This window comes from Panthera leo, chromosome C1 (assembly GCF_018350215.1).
Source record: "Panthera leo isolate Ple1 chromosome C1, P.leo_Ple1_pat1.1, whole genome shotgun sequence".
NCBI classification, from domain to species: domain Eukaryota; kingdom Metazoa; phylum Chordata; class Mammalia; order Carnivora; family Felidae; genus Panthera; species Panthera leo.
Window position 1 is genome coordinate 116,398,351 of NC_056686.1, and position 20,133 is coordinate 116,418,483.

The 20,133-nt window shown below is 54.1% G+C and overlaps 1 protein-coding gene across 1 annotated transcript in view; it reads left to right on the forward strand.

Moving 5' to 3' along the window:
• TFCP2L1 (transcription factor CP2 like 1) overlaps positions 1-2,606 on the forward strand; it is a 56,870-nt gene extending 54,264 nt beyond the window's left edge. The window contains exon 15 of the mRNA XM_042954173.1: positions 213-2,606. Coding sequence (XP_042810107.1) covers positions 213-259 — 47 coding nt within the window. The 3' untranslated portion in view covers positions 260-2,606. The remainder of the gene's footprint in view (positions 1-212) is intronic.
• Positions 2,607-20,133: the final 17,527 nt, after the last annotated feature.

Consider the following 20,133-nt stretch of genomic DNA (forward strand, 5'->3'; position numbering starts at 1 on the left):
TGCTTGGGCCCAGGGCTGTAGTAGGCGCATTGCCAAGAAGCATGTGTTAAAATGCCTGGTTTTGTTAGTACCCTTTGCTCTATGCATCTGTTTGGAGCCAATATCCGTGGCGGGACTCCTGCCGGTACACCCGTACCATGCCCTCCCTCCTTCCCCAAGGTCATGGTGTCTTGCCCTTCTTCCTGTGAAATGTCCAGCGTTTCTCTTTGCAGCTGAGAGCAATGATGGCTACCACGTCATCCTGAAATGTGGCCTCTGAGCGAAAGTCCAGCGTGTGAAGTACGGCCCCCACCCTGCAGCCCCATGGATTCCCTCGGATGTAGAAACCGCTCCACTCTATGCCGCGGCCTCCCCTGGCGGGCTGTGGCTGGGAGGGACTTGGCCCAGTCCAGGAAGACCACGGCCCATGAACCAGCAGAACCCTGCGGATGCAGTCTCTGGTGTATGGAAAGCCAGCGGCTCCTCTCTCCCTTCCTCTTGGCCTCCAGCTTTTGAATGTTCCTCATTCTTTTCCCAGCCCTGCTATCTTAAAGAGGCAAATGGCAGGGCCATCTTCTCTGAAACCCCTTGCTCCCTAGTTGGAGGCCAGTTCACTGAGTGTCTCGGTGCCTTCTGACCATTCCCCTGCCTCCCGGGAAGGCTGTGCCTCCCCCCAACCTTCACCTTTTCTGGGAACCGGCTCCATGACCAGGACTGATGACTGGATGTAGGTGGCTTGCCAGTGTTCTGTCTTCGTGTTGGTTCCCCTTCTCAGCGACCCTGGTGGGCATCTTTCTGTTTCTTGGATGGCTCGGTGGGAAGGGGACTTATTCTGTGCCTTCTGCTGCTTTCACCTTGACTCCGTTTCTAAGGACCTGCTTTTGCAGTGCCCAGCGATGGGCTCCTGTCTCTGCATTGGTAATGTAGACACCACGATGCTTGTGTAGGACTGGCCACATAGACCTAGGTCTGTGCCCTTGGAAGGAAGAAGGAGAGGAATAGAACAACTATTTTTCAGGTATGTTCTCACGAGTATGAAAGGGATGAGAACAGAATGATATTTTGCTTGAGCCCCTTTTATGTAATTTTATGCCCTAAGCAGTCATGGGTAAGGAAGATTAGGAAATGAGTATTCGGCTGTATGATCAGATGACCTTGATGGTCATGATAGCAGGCCCTGTTGGATGGACTTAACCAGGTGCCATTTAAAGAAGACCTTGGCTGACGACTGCCAAACTTGCCAAGTTTCCTGGGGTTCATCTTTCCTGTGTGGCCCCAACTTAAAATGTTTATCTTTTTTCACGCATGGAGGGAGTGTTTAGGGCATTTTGCCTGCGTTGGAGTGGTTGGATCACCTTTCTTCATGGCTTAATTCTTGGGGAACTCTGATTATCAGTAACCAGTAAACTCAGCAATTAGGCTTTGTCTTGCGTCTGTTTCCGGCACGCAGTGATCTATACTCTTCGATAACTTAGGTTTAACTTTCAGAGCATTGAGAAGCCCTGTGATCAATGGAGCAGGATTTTACAACTTCTAAAGCAGAGCTTTAGGGGATTATAGCGCTGGGGTCAAAGATGATCCGAACTGGGTAGACCTTGCTTTCCAGTTGGGGAAAATGAAACCTAGAGAGGCAGAGCCATCCGCCTGATATCACACGGTGATAGGGCGATGATAGAAACTCATTATATAAATCAAGACACTTCTCAGGGTGAAAGGGGCTCTCTAAGAGTTATGTTGGGACCACAGGTGGTATGGTGTTCCTACAGAGTAAAACAGGCTCCTGATTCCTTTCCTGTTTTGGGGGAGGGGGCGGGAGCAGGTAACAGCTTTATTGAGATATAATTCACATACAATACAGTGTACCCATTCAGAGCATACCGCTCTATGGTTCTTAGTAAATTCACAGAATCAGCACATTCAATTTTAGGACATTTTTCTCACCCCCAAAAGAAACCCTGTTTCTTTTAGTGATCGCCCTCCCACTTTCCCCCCAGCTCCCCTTGTCTTAGGCAACCACAAGTCTCCTTTCCATGTAGATTTACTTATTCTGGACATTTCATGGATATGGAATTACAGTGAGTGGCCTTTTGTTACTGGCTTTTTTTTTTTTTTTTCTCTCGCGTAATGTTTTCTAGGGCATCTGTGTTGAACATGTATTCATACTTCAGTCCTTTTTATAGTTGAGTAGTATTTCATTCTCTGGATAGATGTGTCACAGTTTGTTTATCCACTCATTAGCCGATTGATACGCGAGTTTCTACTTTTCGGCTGTTTCGAATGATGCTGCTATGAACATATTTGTACAGGTTTTTGCATACATAATGTTTTCATTTCGTTTGGGTATATACCTAGGATGTATACCCTACATACATCTTTCGCCAGGGCATATACCCTGGCGTTGCTGGGTCCTACGGAACTCTATGTTTAACTTTTTGAGAAACTTCCGGATGGTTTTCCAAAGCAGTGGCACCATTTTAGCCTCCCACCAGCAGCGTAGGAGGGCTCGTTTTTCAACATCCTCACCAACACTTGCTGCTTTTTGATTAGAACATTCTCTAATGGGTGTCCAGTGGTATCTCACCGTGGTTTTGATTTGCATTTCCCCAGTGACTACTGATGTTGACCATCTTTTCATGTGCTTATTGGCCATTTCTATGTCTTCTTTGGAGAAATACCTGTTCAGATCCTTTGCCCATTTCTATTTGGGTCATTGGTCTTTTTTTATTGCTGAGTTGCATCAGTTCTTTGTATATTCTAGATACAGGTCCTTTGTCAGCTCTGTGATCTGTAAAACTTTCCTCCCATTCTGTGGATTGTCTTCACCTTCTTATGATGTCCTTCACAGCACAAAAGTTTTTAATTTCGATGATGTCCAAGATCCCCTACTTTCCTTGCTTGTGCTTTTTGTGCCCTATCTGAAAAATCATGGTGTAATCCAAGTTCAAGAAAATTTGTGCCTACGTTTCTTTTTAAGAATTTTCATCGTTTGAGCTCAGTAGTGGCCTTTGATTCATTTGAAGTTAATTTCTGTACATGGTGTGAGTAGAGGTCCAGCATCACTCTTTTGCCTGTGGGTACCCAGTTGTTCCAGCATGAGTGGTTGACCTCCTCTCCCGTCCCCAGCCCATGTCTGGCTCCACCATTTTTATAACGGGCTTTCTGTTCTCCTCTGAGTGTCTCACCCTTACTCCCCCTTAACCTCAACAGGACGGGGTCATATTGTGCTCTGATACTCGGCCTTTCTTGGTGCATGTTCTAACTCCACACATTAGTCCTAGGGGAAAGTCAGGATCAGTCATTTCCTTTTTTTGAGGACAGTGAGCCACAAGGAAGTGGAATAATTTGCCCAAGGTCACAAGAGTCAGGACTAGACCTTTGGTCTTCTGACTTCCAGCCTTTCAAGGGGTCTGTCAGTCACTAGACCTAAGTGATGCCACTCCCTAGGCCAAGCGATGACAGCCTCGATTTTAATTATTTAATTGTGGCAGACTCCTTTTTATTTAATTCCAAATGGGGGTCTGATAAAGATCTGTTACCTTAAGTTTGCTGTTAGTGGAATCTTCCATTTTCTGGAACCCCCCACTGCTGTCTGTGTTTGTTTGTTTTTAACCTTCTCCTTTTTTTAAAGATTTTATTTTTAAGTAATCTCTACACCCAACGTGGGGCTCGAACTCATGACCCCGAGACCAAGGCCCCACCGCCTGAGCCATCCAGATGCCCCTTTCACCTTCTCCCTGTGGTTCTAGTGGAGTCTTGTAGCTTGCAAAGAAGTAGGAAATGAATATGCTTCTTAATTTGGCACTGAAATGTTTCAGCTGCTTGGTTTCGACAGCTTGTCCTCCTTCCTCAGAACTCAGATGAGCTAGCTGTCCCTTTTATTTTTTCATTTCAAAGCCGAGAAGCCATAGCTTCCCACTCCTGTCCACTCTCTTTCCCCAGGGCTCTGAGGCCAGGACCTGGGCCTGGGGGGTGGGGCAGCCCCTCCCGGAACTGTACCCACTGGCCCCCCCACCCATGATTCTAGGCTGTGGCTTCTCCACGGCAGCAGCAGTTTTTAAAGGTGCCCCCCCGAAGAGAGAGAGGATCTCCTCAAGTGCTCAGTCCACCATCTTGAATCAGAAACTTCGAGTTGAGGTCCTTATTCTCAGGCCATCGCATTTCTTTTTCCGTTTGCAGGGTTGTGATCAACCTTTTCCTGTTTACCAGGTTGCACCTTTACCTTGAAGACACAGAGGGAGAACAATAGGATTCTCAGGGGAAAAGGGATGGATGGAAAGAGCAGGATAGGGGAGGGAGCTTGAAGCCTGGGGCTTCGGGTCCTAAGCAAAGGCCAGACAGCGTCCCTGCAGACCTCCTGCCCGGGCAGCTTGTGGCCCCTTGGGAAGAGCTGTGAACCTTGAGGGGGGTTCACTGGGAGCACACTGGGGCCGGCCGAGCAGTGTGTCACAAGTTTCCAAGTCCAGCGTGGCCCTGGGGCCTGGCCTGAGTGACCTAAGCTCTGAAAATCATTAACGAGTTGATGAGGAAAATGGAAAACCTGTGCTGTTGTTGGTGGAGCAGAGGGAGTGAGCCCGGAGGCTCTAGGAAGGTGGAAGAGCAGAGCATGAGGGGTGAGGGTGGTGGCGTGACAGTGCCCGAGGTGCAGGAGGAAGTGGAAGGCGCAGGGGGGCGGGAGCCAGGGCCCCCAGACCCTCGCTTGGCCTGAGTGTCTGCCTGTCTGGAGTCGTGGGCGGCTCCTTCGTGAGGTGAATGTGAAGGGCGGCGGGCTTTCCCTTTGTCCCCTACGTGAAGTCCTCGGCGGGCCAGTAACGGGTCGGGGCACGCATCCTGGTTGCACAGGGCACCACCAGTGCTCCTGCTCAGGCCGCTGTGTGCACGTCTTTAAGAAGGGCTCCCTGGCAGCCTGAGCCCAGATTCTGTGCTGGCCAGCTCCACGTCTACACTACCGATGCGCGCGCGCGCGCGCGCGTGTGTGTGTGTGTGTGTGTGTGTGTGTGTGTGCGCGCGCGCGCGCACACGCGGGCCCCTCTCCTCGCCCCTGTATCTGGCCTGAGTGCAGCTCTGGATATTCTCAGCTCAGCTGGATGTGGGGGTTAATGCTCTTGCTTTTAGATCCTGTGTGGCACCCTAGTTCGGGTTCTGATGAAACGGGTCAGGGGTAAAGTTGCCCTACTTGGGGGGAATGCACACCCTAAGTCCACCTCTTCCGGGGAGGGGAGCAGTGCCGGCAGCTGACCTCTGACAAGGACCCCTGAAACAGGGCTTGTGGAGTCGGTCTGCCACACAGCTGCCTCACGGTCACATGCTCTGTGTGATACCATCAGTCAGGCCGGCTGGGAGGAGATGGTCGGACTCCCTTTACCCCCTGGGGGCAGGGCAGTGGGTCTGCGAGCAGCAAGGTGCTGGTCAGGCCCCCCCCCCCACCCCCAGGGCACCCTGCGAGCTCCTTGAAGCCTCCTCTGAGCTCTCCAGACCTCTCTGCGAAGCCTTCTCTTGTACCATCCTTCCCCCTCCTCCCGTGGGGGATGGCCAGTAGCTCTGAGTGATGGCACCCTGGCTAGTGGCCCAGGGCTGGACCTGCCATGCCCCTCCTGCTTTAGTGGCTGTCTAGGGGCAACGTCCCCAAGCAGTGGCTCTTGGAGAGGTGGGTTTGCTGCTCTGTGCAGGGCAGCTGACTCATCTAGCCCTTTATGGAAAAACTTTGCCAACCACTGAGGAGGTCAAGCTTTCTGTTGCTTTCTGTCCCCACTGGAAATCCCATTAAGTAAGGACTCTCAGACAATAGTAACAATAAAAAGTACTTAACTTGTTTTGAGCTTTGAGGCAAGAGATGTGTTTGGCCGAGCAGTGCTGGAGTCTCCCCTGCCCGTCGCTCCCTCACTTGTGAAGGGTTCACCCCAGCTGTCTGGGTTTTCCTTCCTCTTCCTGGCCGCTGGCCTGCTCCTGGAGACCTGGTGGGCCTTTGCACCCTGGGCACGTGCCAGGGCTTGGTGTCAGAGGGCTGTGTGTGGCAAAGGGTCCTTTGCTGGTATTAACAGGTCAGCAAGCTGTGGAGGGCTGTGGCCTCCTGGCTGAGGTCACTGGAGCTTTCCTATCCTGGAGCTCACAGCCTGACCTTCACCTCCAGCTGGCGCCTTGAGGACCTCTTGGCTTCTCTGGGTCCCGCAAGTTTCTCCCTGAACGTTCTGCTCTTTTTCAAACCGAGGGAACCGCTTGTGGGAGCCTCAGCTTGGTGACAGTGAGAGGCCACTGTCTGGCTCCGAGGAAGGGTTCTATGGGCCTGGACTTCTGGTTCTGCCCCCAGGAGAAGCTGGAGTGCGGCCAACAGCTAACCTTATGGGCCGAGTCCCACATGCTGGGGTCCGTCTTCCTGGGGGGTGACTCCGGTCTTTGTGGGCCCCTTGCTTCTCACTCCAGGTGCAGCGACCAGATGCTGCATTCAGCCTCCCGTTAGCAGCAATGCCAACACAGTAGTGGCAGATGCTGGCTGGTCTCTCCTGGGTCAGGTGTCGAGCTCACCACTCTTGCCATTGTCCCTTTCCATCCTTCCCACTCTGCTCTGAGGCCACTGTGACCCAGCTTTGCAGGTGAGGAAATCAAGACAGATCAGATGCCGGCCCAGGGTCCTACAGCTGCTGGTGGACTGAGCCAGGATGAGAATCCGAGTCTGGGTCCCACATCCACACCCCACGTTCTCACGCCAGATTTGGGGGGCTAGCTCCTTCCCCAGCGCTAGCTTTCATCCTGAGACTGCATCACCGGGCTTGGTGCATTCTGAATGGTGGGGAAACATTTGCAGGGCTTGGTTGTTACAAGAGAAGGGGGGATTGTTTTGTGTGCCCCCTCCCCCCCCCCCCCCCCCAGCCCTCCCCTTTTATTACCTTTACTCTGGGTAAAAACTTGGTGACTGTGTCCTTGAATGTTCCTGTATGTAATGTGATTCTTTCTTAAGATGTAACTTCCCCAGCGTTCTCCAGATCGGGTGACCCTTTCCCAAAGGTGGCGGGAGTCTATTGGGGTGGCGTGGGCTTTGGATGGGTCAAGTGGGTGTGATGGGTCGTGGGGAGGTGGGCATCGAGTCGGAAGTTGTCATACTGCCACATTGTTTTTTGTACCTGGAATAAAGCATATTTTGCACTTGTTACTGAACCATTGTGCAGGTGAGAAATCTGCCTGTGGGATCTGTGCTTGGGTCAGAATGCAAATAAAACTCATTTGTAAGAAACCCCTGTGGCTCAGGCCTGCGGTCTCTTTCTCTCTTTTAAAATTGTGGTCAAATGCAGAATAGCACGAAATTTGCCATCTTAACCATTTTGAAGTGCACAGGTCAGTCGCATCAAGTACGACCACCCCCACCTTCCAACTCCAAGGACCATTTCATCTTCCTCAATTGAAACTGTACGCTTTCCCCCACGCAGCGCCCTGTAACCACTGTTCACTTTGTCCCTATGACTGTGACTGTTCCAGGTACTGCACGCGAGTAGAATCATATAGTATTTATTTGTCCCTCGTGACTGGCTTATTTCACTCCTGCATAGTATCTTCAAGGTCCATCCACATTGCAGCACGAGACAGGTTTCCTTTTTTTTTTTTTTAATTCATTATTTTAAAAATTTTTATTTTTGAATGTTTATTTTTGAGACAGAGACAGAGCACGAGCAGGGGAGGGGCAGAGAGAGAGGGAGACACACTCCGAAGCAGGCTCCAGGCTCCGAGCTGTCAGCACAGAGCCCGACGCGGGGCTCGAACTCAAGAACTGGAGATCATGACCCGAGCCAAAGTCGGACGCTCAACTGACTGAGCCCCCCAGGCGCCCCGAAACAGGCTTCCCTTTTTTAAGGCTGGATAATACTCCGCCATATGTACACGCCACGTTGTGTTGATCCCTTCGGCCCTCCGTGGGCACCTGGGCTGCTGCCACCTGTTGGCCATTCATGAATCATGCCACTGTGGACACAGGCAGGCAGGTGTCCGTTTGAGTCTCTGCCTCGGCTTCTGGATAGACACCAGAGGTGGATTTGCCGGTCTTGTGGTCCTACTGTGCCCACGGTGGCTCCACACTTTATATTCCCGCCTGCAGCAAACGGGGGTTCTCATTTCTCCACGCCGGGCCAACACCTCTCCCAAGCTCACCTGTCCCCCAGGGCTCCATGCAATCATGTACATGTGCTGTGTCCTTAACCCCGCACTGCCCCGGGGCTGCTGCCCGTCGGAGCCTCCTGCCTCCCAAACCCAGGGGTCACCGTTCCGCTCCCCGCCACACTCCGGTAAAGTCCCCTTCTCCCGGCTTCTCTGTGCACAGGGTGTGCATGGCGGAGGGCTGATGGTGGCGTGGCACCGTGGGGTTACATGATGGAGAGCAAGCTCCTCAACTTCCCCAAACCGATCTTCTCATCTGTGACCCGGAAATGTCACCTGCCTTGAGACCATGCGTGGGAAGCCGTGAGAATGAGCCGGGTCACACAGAAGAAGGTTCCCAACAGAACCCAGGAGCAGCTTCCCGGGGTGGGGGGGAGGGGGAAACAGCTGGGTGTTTTCCAGGATCCAAAGGAGAATGACATCATGGAGGGCCGGAGTAGAAATAGATGGAGACTGGTCAGAGAACGTCCTGCGGCACAGCCTGTGGCCCAGCTGCCTTCCCACGCAGAGCCACGCCGGAAGCTGGTCTGTTTCCAGCAAACATTCTGATGGCCGTGCAGTGGGCATGAAGCTTCCAGGATGAGTCCCGCTAGAAGCTCCATTTTCAGGCATCGGGATGAGCCGCTGTGGTCCTCAAACAGCATCAGAATCACCCAGAGTTTAACAGACTGTTGGGCCCCACGCCCATCTCTGGAACCTACGGGAGGTTTGAGCTGGGGTCTGAGAATGTGCGTATCTAACGGGCTCCCAGAAGCGGGCTGTTGGCGGGCAGAGGACTGTGCTTGGAGAACCACGGCCTGGAGGAACTTGCTCTCTTGAAGAAACATCCAGGAGGGGAAATGAGTCATTCGAGATGCAGACCCAGGTGTGAGCTAAGGGTGGGTGGTGGGGTCAGGGGGACTGGGGAAGGTTAGGGTCAGCTGATGGGAAGGTCGTCTAGAGCCTTGAGGGGTGCCGTCAGTCAGCCGTGGGACCCTCCTGTCCTACCGTAAAAGAAGATGATTTTGGTCCTGCAACCTGTTGATTCGGCCTTCGGGGGAGGCAGCGGGGCCTCCCGGGTGCAGGCTGCTGGCTCCCCGACCCCACTGTGCACTCTGGGCCAGGCACGGCGGCCACACCCAGCCGCCCTGAGCCCGAGGTCCTGAGCTGCGGCTGCCCGCACGTCCTTGACTGTGGCAGCCCACATGGGAGACCAGACGAAGCCAGCGGTGGGGGTGGGGGTGCCCGGTGTCTGGGCCTCTGTCCTGCAGGCTGGAGATTCCACCGGGAGTGTGTCACAACAGGGTAGGCTGTAGGAGACTGACTCCCGAGGACCAAACTTCCAGGAGCCCGAGGGAGTCAGCCAAGGGCCCGTAACACAGAATCCCCAGGGGGGTGTGTGGACATATTCTCCCAGCGGAGGGCGGCGATGGAGAGTTGGCTTCGCCTCTGCCTCCTTCGGTGGCCAGAGCAGTTTACACTTCCCAAAGCACCTCTGTCCTCGGTCCTCAGCAGGGAAGGGCAGTTACTGGGGCTTCTGTGCTGCGGGCGCCGGCATGGAGGCCAGGGGAGAGTCCTCGGACTTGCCAGGGACACTCGGCCTGTCTGGGTAGAGCCGGCATTAGATACTCCCCAGTGTAAGCCCCGGGGCCACACGTGCTTTCCAGGGAAGGCGGTGGCCCCGTGCCTCCCCGCCCCAGCCCCTCATCCCTTTACTCCAGGGAAGGGAGCCTGGTGGCTAGGAGGTTTCCAGAGCTCAGCTGGGTTGTATATTAACCTGCCTTGATTGGGTGGATCAATATTTAAACTCAATTACAAGGGAAAGGGGTTATCTGGAGGAGCTTATCGAGCAGAAGGCGGCTATTGGAATATCTGATCATCAGAGAGGCTGATCTGGAGTGGGGTGGGGGCTGAGCCTCAAACACATCCAGAGTGGAAAAAGGTGGATGGAGGGAAACCAGCCAACTTCCTGCCTTTCCCTCCTTCCTTCCTTCCTTCCTTCCTTCCTTCCTTCCTTCCTTCCTTCCTTCTTTCCTTCCTTCCTCCCTCCCTCCCCTCCTTCCTTCCTTCCTCCCTCCCTCCCTCCTTCTTTCCTTCTTTCCTCTCTCCCTCCATCCCTTCTTCCTTCCCTCCCCCCTTCCCCTCCCCTTCCTCCTTCCTTCCCTTCCTCCCTCCCTCCTTCCTTCTTTCCTTCCTTCCTTCCTTCCTTCCTTCCTTCCTTCCTTCCTCCCTCTCTCCTTCCTTCCTTCCTTCCTCCCTCCCTCCCTCTCTCCTTCCTTCCTTCCTTCCTCCCTCCCCTCCTTCCTTCTCTTCCTCCCTCCCTCCCTCCCTCCCTCCCTCCTTCCTTCCTTCTTTCCTCTCTCCCTCCATCCCTTCTTCCTTCCCTCCCCCTTCCCCTCCCCTTCCTCCTTCCTTCCCTTCCTCCCTCCCTCCTTCCTTCTTCCCTCCCTCCTTCCTTCCTTCCTCCCTCCTCCTTTCCTTCCTTCCTTCCTTCTTTCCTTCCTCCCTCCCTCCCTCCCTCCCTTCCTCCCTCCCTCCTCCCTTCCTTCCTTCCTTCTTTCCTTCCTTCCTTCCTTCCTTCCTTCCTTCCTTCCTTCCTTCCTCTCTCCCTCCGTCCCTTCCTCCTTCCCTCCCCCCTTCTCCCCTTCCCTCCTTCCTTCCTTTCCTCCCTCCCTCCTTCCTTCCTCCCTCCCTCCTTCCTTCTTCCCTCCCTTTCTTCCTTCCTTCCTTCCTCCCTCCCTCCCTCTCTCCCTCCCTTCCTTCCTTCCCTCCCTCCCTCTCTTCCTTCCTTCCTTCCTTCCTTCCCTCCCTCTCTTCCTTCCTCCCTTCCTTCCTTCCTTCCCTCCTTCCTTCCTTCCCCCTACCTCTCCTTTGCTCCTTCCAGCTCTCCCTCCCTCCCCACTCCCTTCATTCCTTCTGCGGACACAGCTCTTTCCTTGCTCCAACAGGTCACAGAGCTCACCAGCCCTTCTCATCCTCTGAGCTCCCATAACCAAGTAACCAAGAGGCTGAACTGTCCGTTTGTCAGTCCGCCCCTCTCACTGGGCAGAACTCCTGGAGGACAGAGGTGGGTCTGCCTGACCGTCGCCACTCTGAAGTCCAGCCTGGGCCCTGGCCCAGAGAAGCCACTCCAGCTGTGTTTGTTGGGTGAGTAAATGATAGGGGATTGGCCAGCGAGGGAGTGGGAGCGGAGGCGCTCGTGAGAGAGTGCCTGTACCAGGCAGGGAGCCAGCGGCTGTGCCTTCTTACCAGGACTTCAGATTAGTTTGTTAGCTCAGTGCCCTGAGAACAGGGCTACGGTGGCAGGGGACAGGGGACAGGCGAATTTGGGTGGGAGAGTAGGGAACCGGGCAAAGTACGGAGTGTGTGGCAAAGGGACCCTGGGTGCGTGAACATGGCCAGGGCCTGGCAGGGGCCCTCCCGCTGGGTACCTGCCACGTGCCAGAGGGCTCACAGGCTGCTGAATACACAGGATCCAGAATATACTGCTATGGAGAGGTGTGTGTGTGTGTGTGTGTGTGTGTGTGTGTATGTGTGTGAGTGTGTTCCTTATGACACTCCTTACCTGCCTGAAAGCTGAGGCTCCCGAAGAATCCAGCCACCACAGGACGCAGTCTACGTGCCCTGGGGGCACACAGCTCTCAGAGATGAGGTTTTGGGGTGACGGTGGGGGGTCCGCAGCTGAAGACCAAGAAAGGATTCTTGAAGACGTCTCTGGTGAAAAAAAGGTGGTCTTATTAAAGTGCAGGCACAGGACCCGTGGGCAGAAAGAGCTGCACTGGGATATGCGTGTGGTTGGTTTTATGCTATGAAGTTGGGGAGGTAAAGTCAAGTGGGAAATCTCCAGAAGGACATGGATATCCTAAGGAGGACTCCAAAGATACCTGAGGCCTTGCTATGGTCAAGCCAAGGTTGTTTCCCCTCTAGTAAGGCATTAACATTAGGACAGCAGGGGGTTCCTGGAGAAATGTCACAGTCTGTATTTGCCTCAAGTATCTGTCAACGGGCTGCAGGTTATGAAGAAATTTAATTTTCCCTGCGACTCCCTTCTTGCCCTTGTTCCCCACATCACTATTGAGGGGTGATGTTGGGGCTCCAGGAAACTGAGTCTATAGGTTTCTGGAGATTAGGCTGTTGATAAGATTGCCTTTTTCTTGTCATTAACCAGGACATTTGTAAACTGATGGAGACCGTGTCCTGTATGACTGTGATCTCTATCAGTTGGTCATTTGTTTTCTTTCCTCTCCTTTGTCCTTGGGCAGCCAGGAGAGCCTGAGGAATATCACAAACATCCCACCTGGCTGGTGGGGGGGGGGGGGAGGTGCGCTAGCTTTCACATTGTCCTCAGCCCTCCCCACGCTCCCTCATCATCTGGAGTCTGTAGATACCAATGCACCCAACAGCCCTATTCCGGGTCAGCCCTCACTGACCCTACTGTACGAAGGAGAAAACTGAGGCCAGGAGAGGTTCATTTCCTTTGCCCAAGAAAGAATCGGAATCCAGATTTTTTTTTTTTAAGTATGTTTATTTATTTATTGCGAACAAGCAGGGGAGGGGCAGAGTGGGAGGAAGAGAGAAAGAATCTCAAGCAGTCTCCGTGCTGTCAACGCAGAGTGCAATTTGGGATTCGACGCGGGCTCGATCTCGCCAACTGCGAGATCACGACCTGAGTCAAAAGCAGGAGTCAGACGCTCAACTGACAGAGCCACCCAGGAGCCCCTGAACCCAGATGTTTTGACTCAAGTCAGCGTTCAACTACTACTGGATTCTGCCTTAGTGGAGACATAGGCTCACAAAAATAGGTTGAGGGATGCCTGGGTGGCTCAGTCGGTTAAGCGTCCGACTCTTGATTTCGGTTCAAGTCATCATCTCAGGGTTTGTGGGATCGAGCCCCGCGTCGGGCTCTGTGCTGACAGTGTGGAGCTTGCCTGAGATTCTCTCTCTCCCTCTGCCTCTTCCCTGCTCACGAACACACACACTCTCTCAAAATAAGTAAATAAACATTAAAAAAAGACAGGTTGAAGTGGGCTGCATCAACATTCATTCATTCATTCATTCATTCATTTTGTTTTCTTAGCCAGCAGTCAATCTGAGCCCATGGTACCATGTACCAGGCACTCTGTTGGATGGGGTGGAGCAGGGGACCCCCACCCACTACCATGTGCAGTCAGAGGGGAGACGTGGTCACTGAGAGGAGCCCCATGTCCCCCAGACCCTCTTACAGCCTCTACTCGCCTCCCCAACCCGAGAGCGTTCTGCGGTGCCTTTAAGAAAAAAAAGGCATTGTTGTTGGAAAGCTGAAATCCACCTGCAGGTTCCCAATGTCCCATCAAGGGTGTTTGTGTACAAAACAGAGGCCGGGTGTGGCCGGTGGCACACAGGACCCACTGTGAGGCGGGCCGAGGCACCCGGCTTGCTTCAGTCCCAACTGTCTCTGGCACAGAAGACGCGGTGGGGAGGACACTGCCCTGGCCTGATGGCTACGGCACCGTGGGGCCCAATCCCAGCCAGACCGTGGGGAACACCGCCCTCGAGGCAATGCTGTGGGCAACCCTGGACATGGCCCATGCCAGTGGTCTGCAAACGGTCCCCCCAAAGCCTTCATTAAAGGAAAGAGTATGTGGCAATGTGTCCCAAACTAAGAGCTGCCCTGCAGGTGGCTGGGGGCCACAGACTATGATGGGGGCTCTGAGGAGGCCCAGGTGTAAGGTGCCGAGTGTGAAAATCTCAGAGCATGTCTAGCCTCTGTGCTGCTGCTGCTGGGGAACATGAGGCCCACAACAAGGAAGCGACATGCCGAGGTCCCCTGGTGATCCGGTGGCTCATCCAGACTGGGAAGGAACCCATGTGCCCGTGTTACCCCGGCCAGGGCTCTGCCCTTAAATTCAGGCCCTTTCCCCAGGCATATTGGGGTTGGGAGAGTCTCTGTTACAGACATTTGTCACCACTGCTTGCTGAATGCACGCACCATGGTTCAGGTACCTCACTGGGCACATTGTGGACACTGGCCACTTAACGCTTGCAGCACCCGTGAGTGAGGGTTATTGCCCTTGTTCTCCAAGGACAGACCTCAGGCTGACATGTCGACATGCTGTGGCTAGATGCTCAGCCAGAAAGTGTGGGCCGATGCCCCAAACGCGGGGTTTCTGGCTGCATAGCCGGGGCTTCCGCTTTTTCACACCATCTCTCCCATCGGGGACACGGCCCGTGCTCAAGACCAGTGGCCTGACTAGCTGTGCGGTGACCATTGAGGGATTTGAGCAGAAAGTGCTCGAGTGAAGCTAGTTTTCACTGTGGGGGGGCCCATGTTGCGGGTCTCCAGTTGAAGGAAAATGACCCAAGCCTGTCCTCTGCGGCCTGTCCTCTTTGGGATCCAGCGGTGACACAGGACCAAGAGGGACATTTGGGGATCTGAGGGTAAATTTTATTTCTCTAAGTCAGTGGGATCTTGATCCATGGGTGAAGTTGTAAAAAGACTCAACAATACAGTTACAGAGCATTCACGTTTAAGTGAGTATGTTAAATTTATTTTATTTTATTCTATTTTATTTATTATTGTTTGTTTGTTTGTATGTTTGTTTATTCATTCGTGCTCCTGTTCTCTGTATTTTGTTTATAATTAAAAAAAATTTTTTTTAACATTTATTCATTTTTTTTGAGAGACAGAGACAGAGTGCGAGTGGGGGAGAGACAGAGAGAGAGGGAGACACAGAATCCAAAGCAGGATCCAGGCTCTGAGCTGTCAGCACAGAGCCTCACGTGGAACTCGAACCCATGAACCACAAGATCATGACCTGAGCTGAAGTCGGAAGGTAAACCGACTGAGCCACCGAGGTGCTCCTGGTCTCTGTATTTTAAAGTTGATTTCTACCTGGGCAGGATTCTCAACACTTGGACTTGAAAGGGGCATCATGGCCAGGACAGACCTGGGGGTCATGGTTAGGCCAGGGAGCAGGGACATAGCCATCCCCAGGGTAGCTGGCCTCTAAATTAGGAGGTGCCTTGGCCTTGACAAGGTGGCCTAGAAGGGAAAGGAGTCCACCTGGGGGAAACCTGAGAGATTCAAAGATCCCACCCCACATGCCACCAGCCACCTCCTGCCCACAATTCCTGGTGTGCCGGCCTTGCCTGGGAGATGTCGCCCTCTGTCTTTCTTTCTAACACTGGTGCATGTGCTTACAGAGAGATGCCCTTTCTGATCCTGCTGGGTTGGTTTGAAAAGGCAAAGCTTGCAGAGCACGAAGAGTTTTGTAACCTTTTTAGTGGACACCCTTGCACTCTGAGGTAGGGGAATCCAGAGGGCATAGGCAGAATCCAGAGGCCCCTAGGAGGCTGCTGCTAGTTCAGGACTTGGGACAGCTGCTCGGGTCCAGGGCTCCCCCGAGAGCAGCAGACCTTTTCCTCCCATTTCCCTTAAGCCCAGGGAAAGGGTCAGGGGCCAAGAGCACTTTTGCAGAGAATGTGGCCCAAGCGAGATGCTGTGGTAGCATCTTGTAGCTACCATCATGCTTTTGCACATAAGGGGGGAAAAGTTTCCTCTTACAGGTGGTTGCTTTATTTTTATTCTCCCACCCCCCCCCCTTTTTTTTTAGAGAGAGAGAGTGAGCAAGGTACAGGGACAGAGGGGGAGAGAGAGAGAAAGAGAATCTTAAACAGCTTCCACACTCAGTGCAGAGCCGAATGCAGGGCTTGATCCCATGACCCTGGGATCATGACCCGACATAAAACCAAGAGAGTCGGACCCTCAACTGACTGAGCCCCCCAGGCACCCCACCAGTGATTGCTTTATAAGTAACATGTTCTATGTAACATGAGATTGAGATGTTCACAGCTTGTAAGAAGTGATGTTTACCGTGTGCCTATTTTTACCCAGAATTGCCACCCGTAATTCTGCAAACCATCCTGCAAAGTGAATACTAATTATCACTATTTTTACGTAGGAGAAAATGAATCTCGGTGAAAATACGTACCTTGTTCAAAACTGCAATTGGAAACAGTGGAGCCTGGACGCAAACCCAGTTGTGGAAATCTTCAGTTGGGTGGCATTCTCTTGTGCCAGGCCAGTGCAGGGGTCGTGCCTCAGCCTGTTTACAACATTTCAGATGGGTCGCCCAGGCGTGGGAGGCTAGGTGGCGTGCCATGGGGACGCGGTGGGGCTGGGACTGGAAGCCAGCCAGCCTGGTTCTAGAGCGGCGTTTAACTGGAGCTCTAGATGCGCACGTCGGTAAAGAGCTTTCAGTAATCGGCACGTGACCGCACCCCTGCGTCTCAGACATGACAGTGAATGGAAGAAACCAGAAAGAAAGCCCGCTGCCTGACTTTGTGGCGTCACAAAGCAGGGACACCTAAGCAGTGTTTAGGGACGGTTAGGTGGTAACTTTGCATAGAGAGGAAGGCAAGGAGGTGATTGCCCTGAATTCAGAGTAACTCTGGGGTGGGGGCAGGGAAGGGCAGTGGGAGAAGATTCAAGTTTGGGGGTGGTTCTGAGGGACCACAGTGCTCCATTTCCTGCCCCGGGCTGTGACTTGATGAGCAGGGTTCGCTTTGTGATAAGTCCTTGAGCTGTGTGTTCCGTGCCCTTCTCTGTGTGCATATTACATTTCACAATAAAATAGGTGTGAAAGAGTAAATGAATCATGTCACCCTGCGAAAGGGCTCTCTCCACCCCACCCCCCCCAACTGCTGGGAGAGCCGCCAGCCGCGGGGGACAGTGCGTGTGGATCTGGAGACCCTTCTGCCTCTCCTCTGCACACCGGTGTTGGCAGTGCTTGGTTTCGGGTCCGTGTTCCTACCACTTGCCCGTCGCCAGCCCACACCCTGGCAGCCTCCCCTGTTCTTCCCCATCTAAGCCGCTCCGGCCGACAGCTTTGAAGAGAGAGGAGGCCTCACGATGGGTGGGAGCAGAAGCCACCCTTCGGCTTCCCCGGCCACCCGCTGGCACGGGAGCTCCGTGCAGGGCCTGTATCGCGGGGTAGGGGGGCCAGCCGCACCTGGCCAGCTGGAAGGGCTCGGGCAGACCTGGCCCTGACTTTGCCCCCAGGCCTTGGCTTCTGAGTCCGTAGAATAAAAAGAATCACACCCACCCCCCAGGGTGGTTGCCTGGTTTCACTGCGACGCCATCGGAAAAGCACGCGGTGGCATGCTTGCGTGGACAGGGCCCCACGGCGTGGCTCCCTTACGCGGGACTGCTTTTCCTTTCTGCAGGCCTACCGAGTGTCCAAACCCCAACTTCACTCTGGGCTTAAGCTCTCCAGTCCCCTCGCTGGCTGCAGGGAGGACTCCTGACGGCCTCCAAACCCAGGCGGGGCGCCCACTGCGCCGAGAGCCCCTGGAGCACAGGGAGTGGTCTCATTCAGCCCCACATTCCAGGTGCTCCCGCAACAACCCAGGGCCTGGACACAGCAGGAGAATGGCCCATGGATCTCTCTCCACAGTGAAGCCCTGACACCCAGAAGCCCCAGCGGGTGAAGGCAGCTGACCAGCTATCCAGAGCAATCCCCGCCCTCCGCTCAGTTTGACCCCTCTGGTTCTGCAGATTAATCTGGATCCCTCTCACTTCTAACAGTATCCCCGTTGCTGAGGTCAAATGGAATGCCAGTCAATCAAGCGCTCCTTTAAGGGCATCGGGGGAACCCACCATTTAAGGGAAACCACTGAGCGACGCCTGGGTGGCTGAGTCGGTCAAGTGTCTGACTTCCGCTCGGGTCATGATCTCACGGTTGTTCGTGAATTCGAGCCCCGCATCCGGCTCTCCGCTCTCAGTGCGGAGCCTGCTTTGGATCCTCTGTCTCCCTCTCTCTCTCTACCCCTCCCCCAGCTCGCACGTGTGTGCACTCTTTCTCTCAGACATAAATAAACTTAAAAAGAGGGGAAAGCCTATGATGGGTTAGCTCTTCGGGAAAGTGAAGGGAGTCTTTCGTAATGTAGCAAAGCCCACCTAATTTTTTTTCCTTATATACGTTCAGAGTTTGGACTTTGGAAGGTCTGGGTTCCCGGGGAGGCAGATTCTGGGACAGTGATTCCCATGCAGGACATTTAATAGGAATGTTCTTGAGGTCAACCCTGGAAAGCAGGGACGGGAGAAGCTGGGCTGCCTGTAGTCTCAGTGGGGGCCTCCACGGGCACATTTGAGTTGTCTCCCCATGGGGTGAGGGGGCCAGGCCTTTATATACCCTGCCAATCAGTCAGTCACTTGAAGGAGGGGCAGGAGGGGTGTGACTTGGAAGGCGGCAGTCCTCACAGGGACGGTGGATGGCACCCCCACCCAGCAGCCTGAGGACAGAGTCTTTCTTCCTGAAGGGGAACCTGGGGGCTCGTCAGTACCCACCACACCCCGTCACGTGCAACTTTTGCAAAGAAACATCAGGGCACTGCTGTTTCTTGAGGGCCTACTGTGTGCCAGGCCCTGTGCTTCATTCTCTCAGAAAACTCTCACAAAGGCTTTACGAGGTGGGTATTATTACACCCATTTTCCGGATGAGAAAACAGAGGAGAAAAAAGGTCAGTTATCAGGAGAGTGTCAGGACTTCACTCCCCACCCTCCTGCTGGCCAGTTCCCTGCCTCCCACATTCTCCTGGCTTGCCCCGTGACGGGCTGTAGGTTTGCAGCTTGTCCAGAGACCGCGTCCTCACAGGGCCATGCACCTGCCTCCCTGCCTCGCCCAGCAGCACTCAGGCGTGGTCCTGGTGAACGAGAAGCCGGGCCTGGGGTGAGACCCTGAGAGGCCGACCACCAGGGTCCAGGGCCCAGCAAGAGGTGCAGGGCAGAGCCAAGGCAAGGCTGATTACAACCCGGGGTCAGATGGACGGAGTTAGTCTCCCCTGGAAACTGCCCCATGCAAGTGCCAGTTTGCAGACTGGGGGTGACGGGCATACTCGTAAGGACATCCATGCAACAGACACAGGGCCCTTAAACTGTGACAGAAGCATGCTTGGCACTTGGGGGGTTGGCAGGAAAAGTGAGGCATCATCCCTCAGAGGGCTCCTGGACTAGTGGAAGAAAGTGATGGAAAATAGCCGACCAAAGAACCACTGCAATAAATCCCCCGGAAATGAAAATGGCTCTCATCTGTCGCAAGGCTCCGTGTGCCTGGCGCCGGGCTAGGTACTGGGAGTCAACATGGCTCATGCTCATTTTGGAGACCCTGAAAAGCAGATATCCTCAGGCCCGCTTTTGCCGAGGAGGCGACCAAGTTCTGAGGGTCATTCGAGGCCACCAAACATGGAGCGTCAGAATTGGAACAGAGGTCTCTGACTCACTTTCCTTCCTCCCAGCTTTGAACCCTAATCCCTGCATGATGATCCGATGAAGGGACTTAGGCCAGCACCGGGTGATCCACTGAGGAAAGCACCATGCTTCTAGCTGACCTTGGCTGTGACCCTGGGGCAGACCAGAGAGCTTGTGTTTCGTGGTGGTGACAGTGGGGTGACTGGGAGAAGAAGACAGTGCTGTAGGGTGTGGAGTGGTCATGGGGCTGTGCCACTAAGACCCCCTCTGGCCTTTAACCAAGGCTGCTTCCTCTTCATGGGGGCTGGGCTGTCAAATTGCACCTGTGGCCGAAGGCCCGTGTGACTTCCTTCCTGACAAGGGTGTGGTGCCTTTAACAGGAGGCTGGGGAGGCTCCCTGGTGGCCTCTTGAGGGGAGGATTGGGCCCAGTGTCCCTGCTGAGGGCTGTTATCCCACCACCGGCTGGGGCCAGATCCCACCGAGGAGTCATTTTCTCTCGGCCCCTGGGGCAAGTGGAGTGTTTCCCCTGTGACACCTTCTGATGGACAATTCTCCTTCTACACACCGTCTGCCCATGTCTTCCTCCTCCTTCAAGGGCCACTCCGAGTCCCCCCTCTCTCATGAAGTGCTCTTTGAAACTCTGGTCTAGCGTCCCTGTCTCTAAACTTCGCGCCCTGTCTTAGGATTGGCTAAGTCCTTCGACGGCGAGGAGCAGAGAAGTGCTCAGGGCGGCTCCAGAAGCGTGGGCAAAAGTGGGCTTTTCGTGGGCTTGCGGAGAGGGATGGGACCTCCCTGCCAGGTGCTGTCC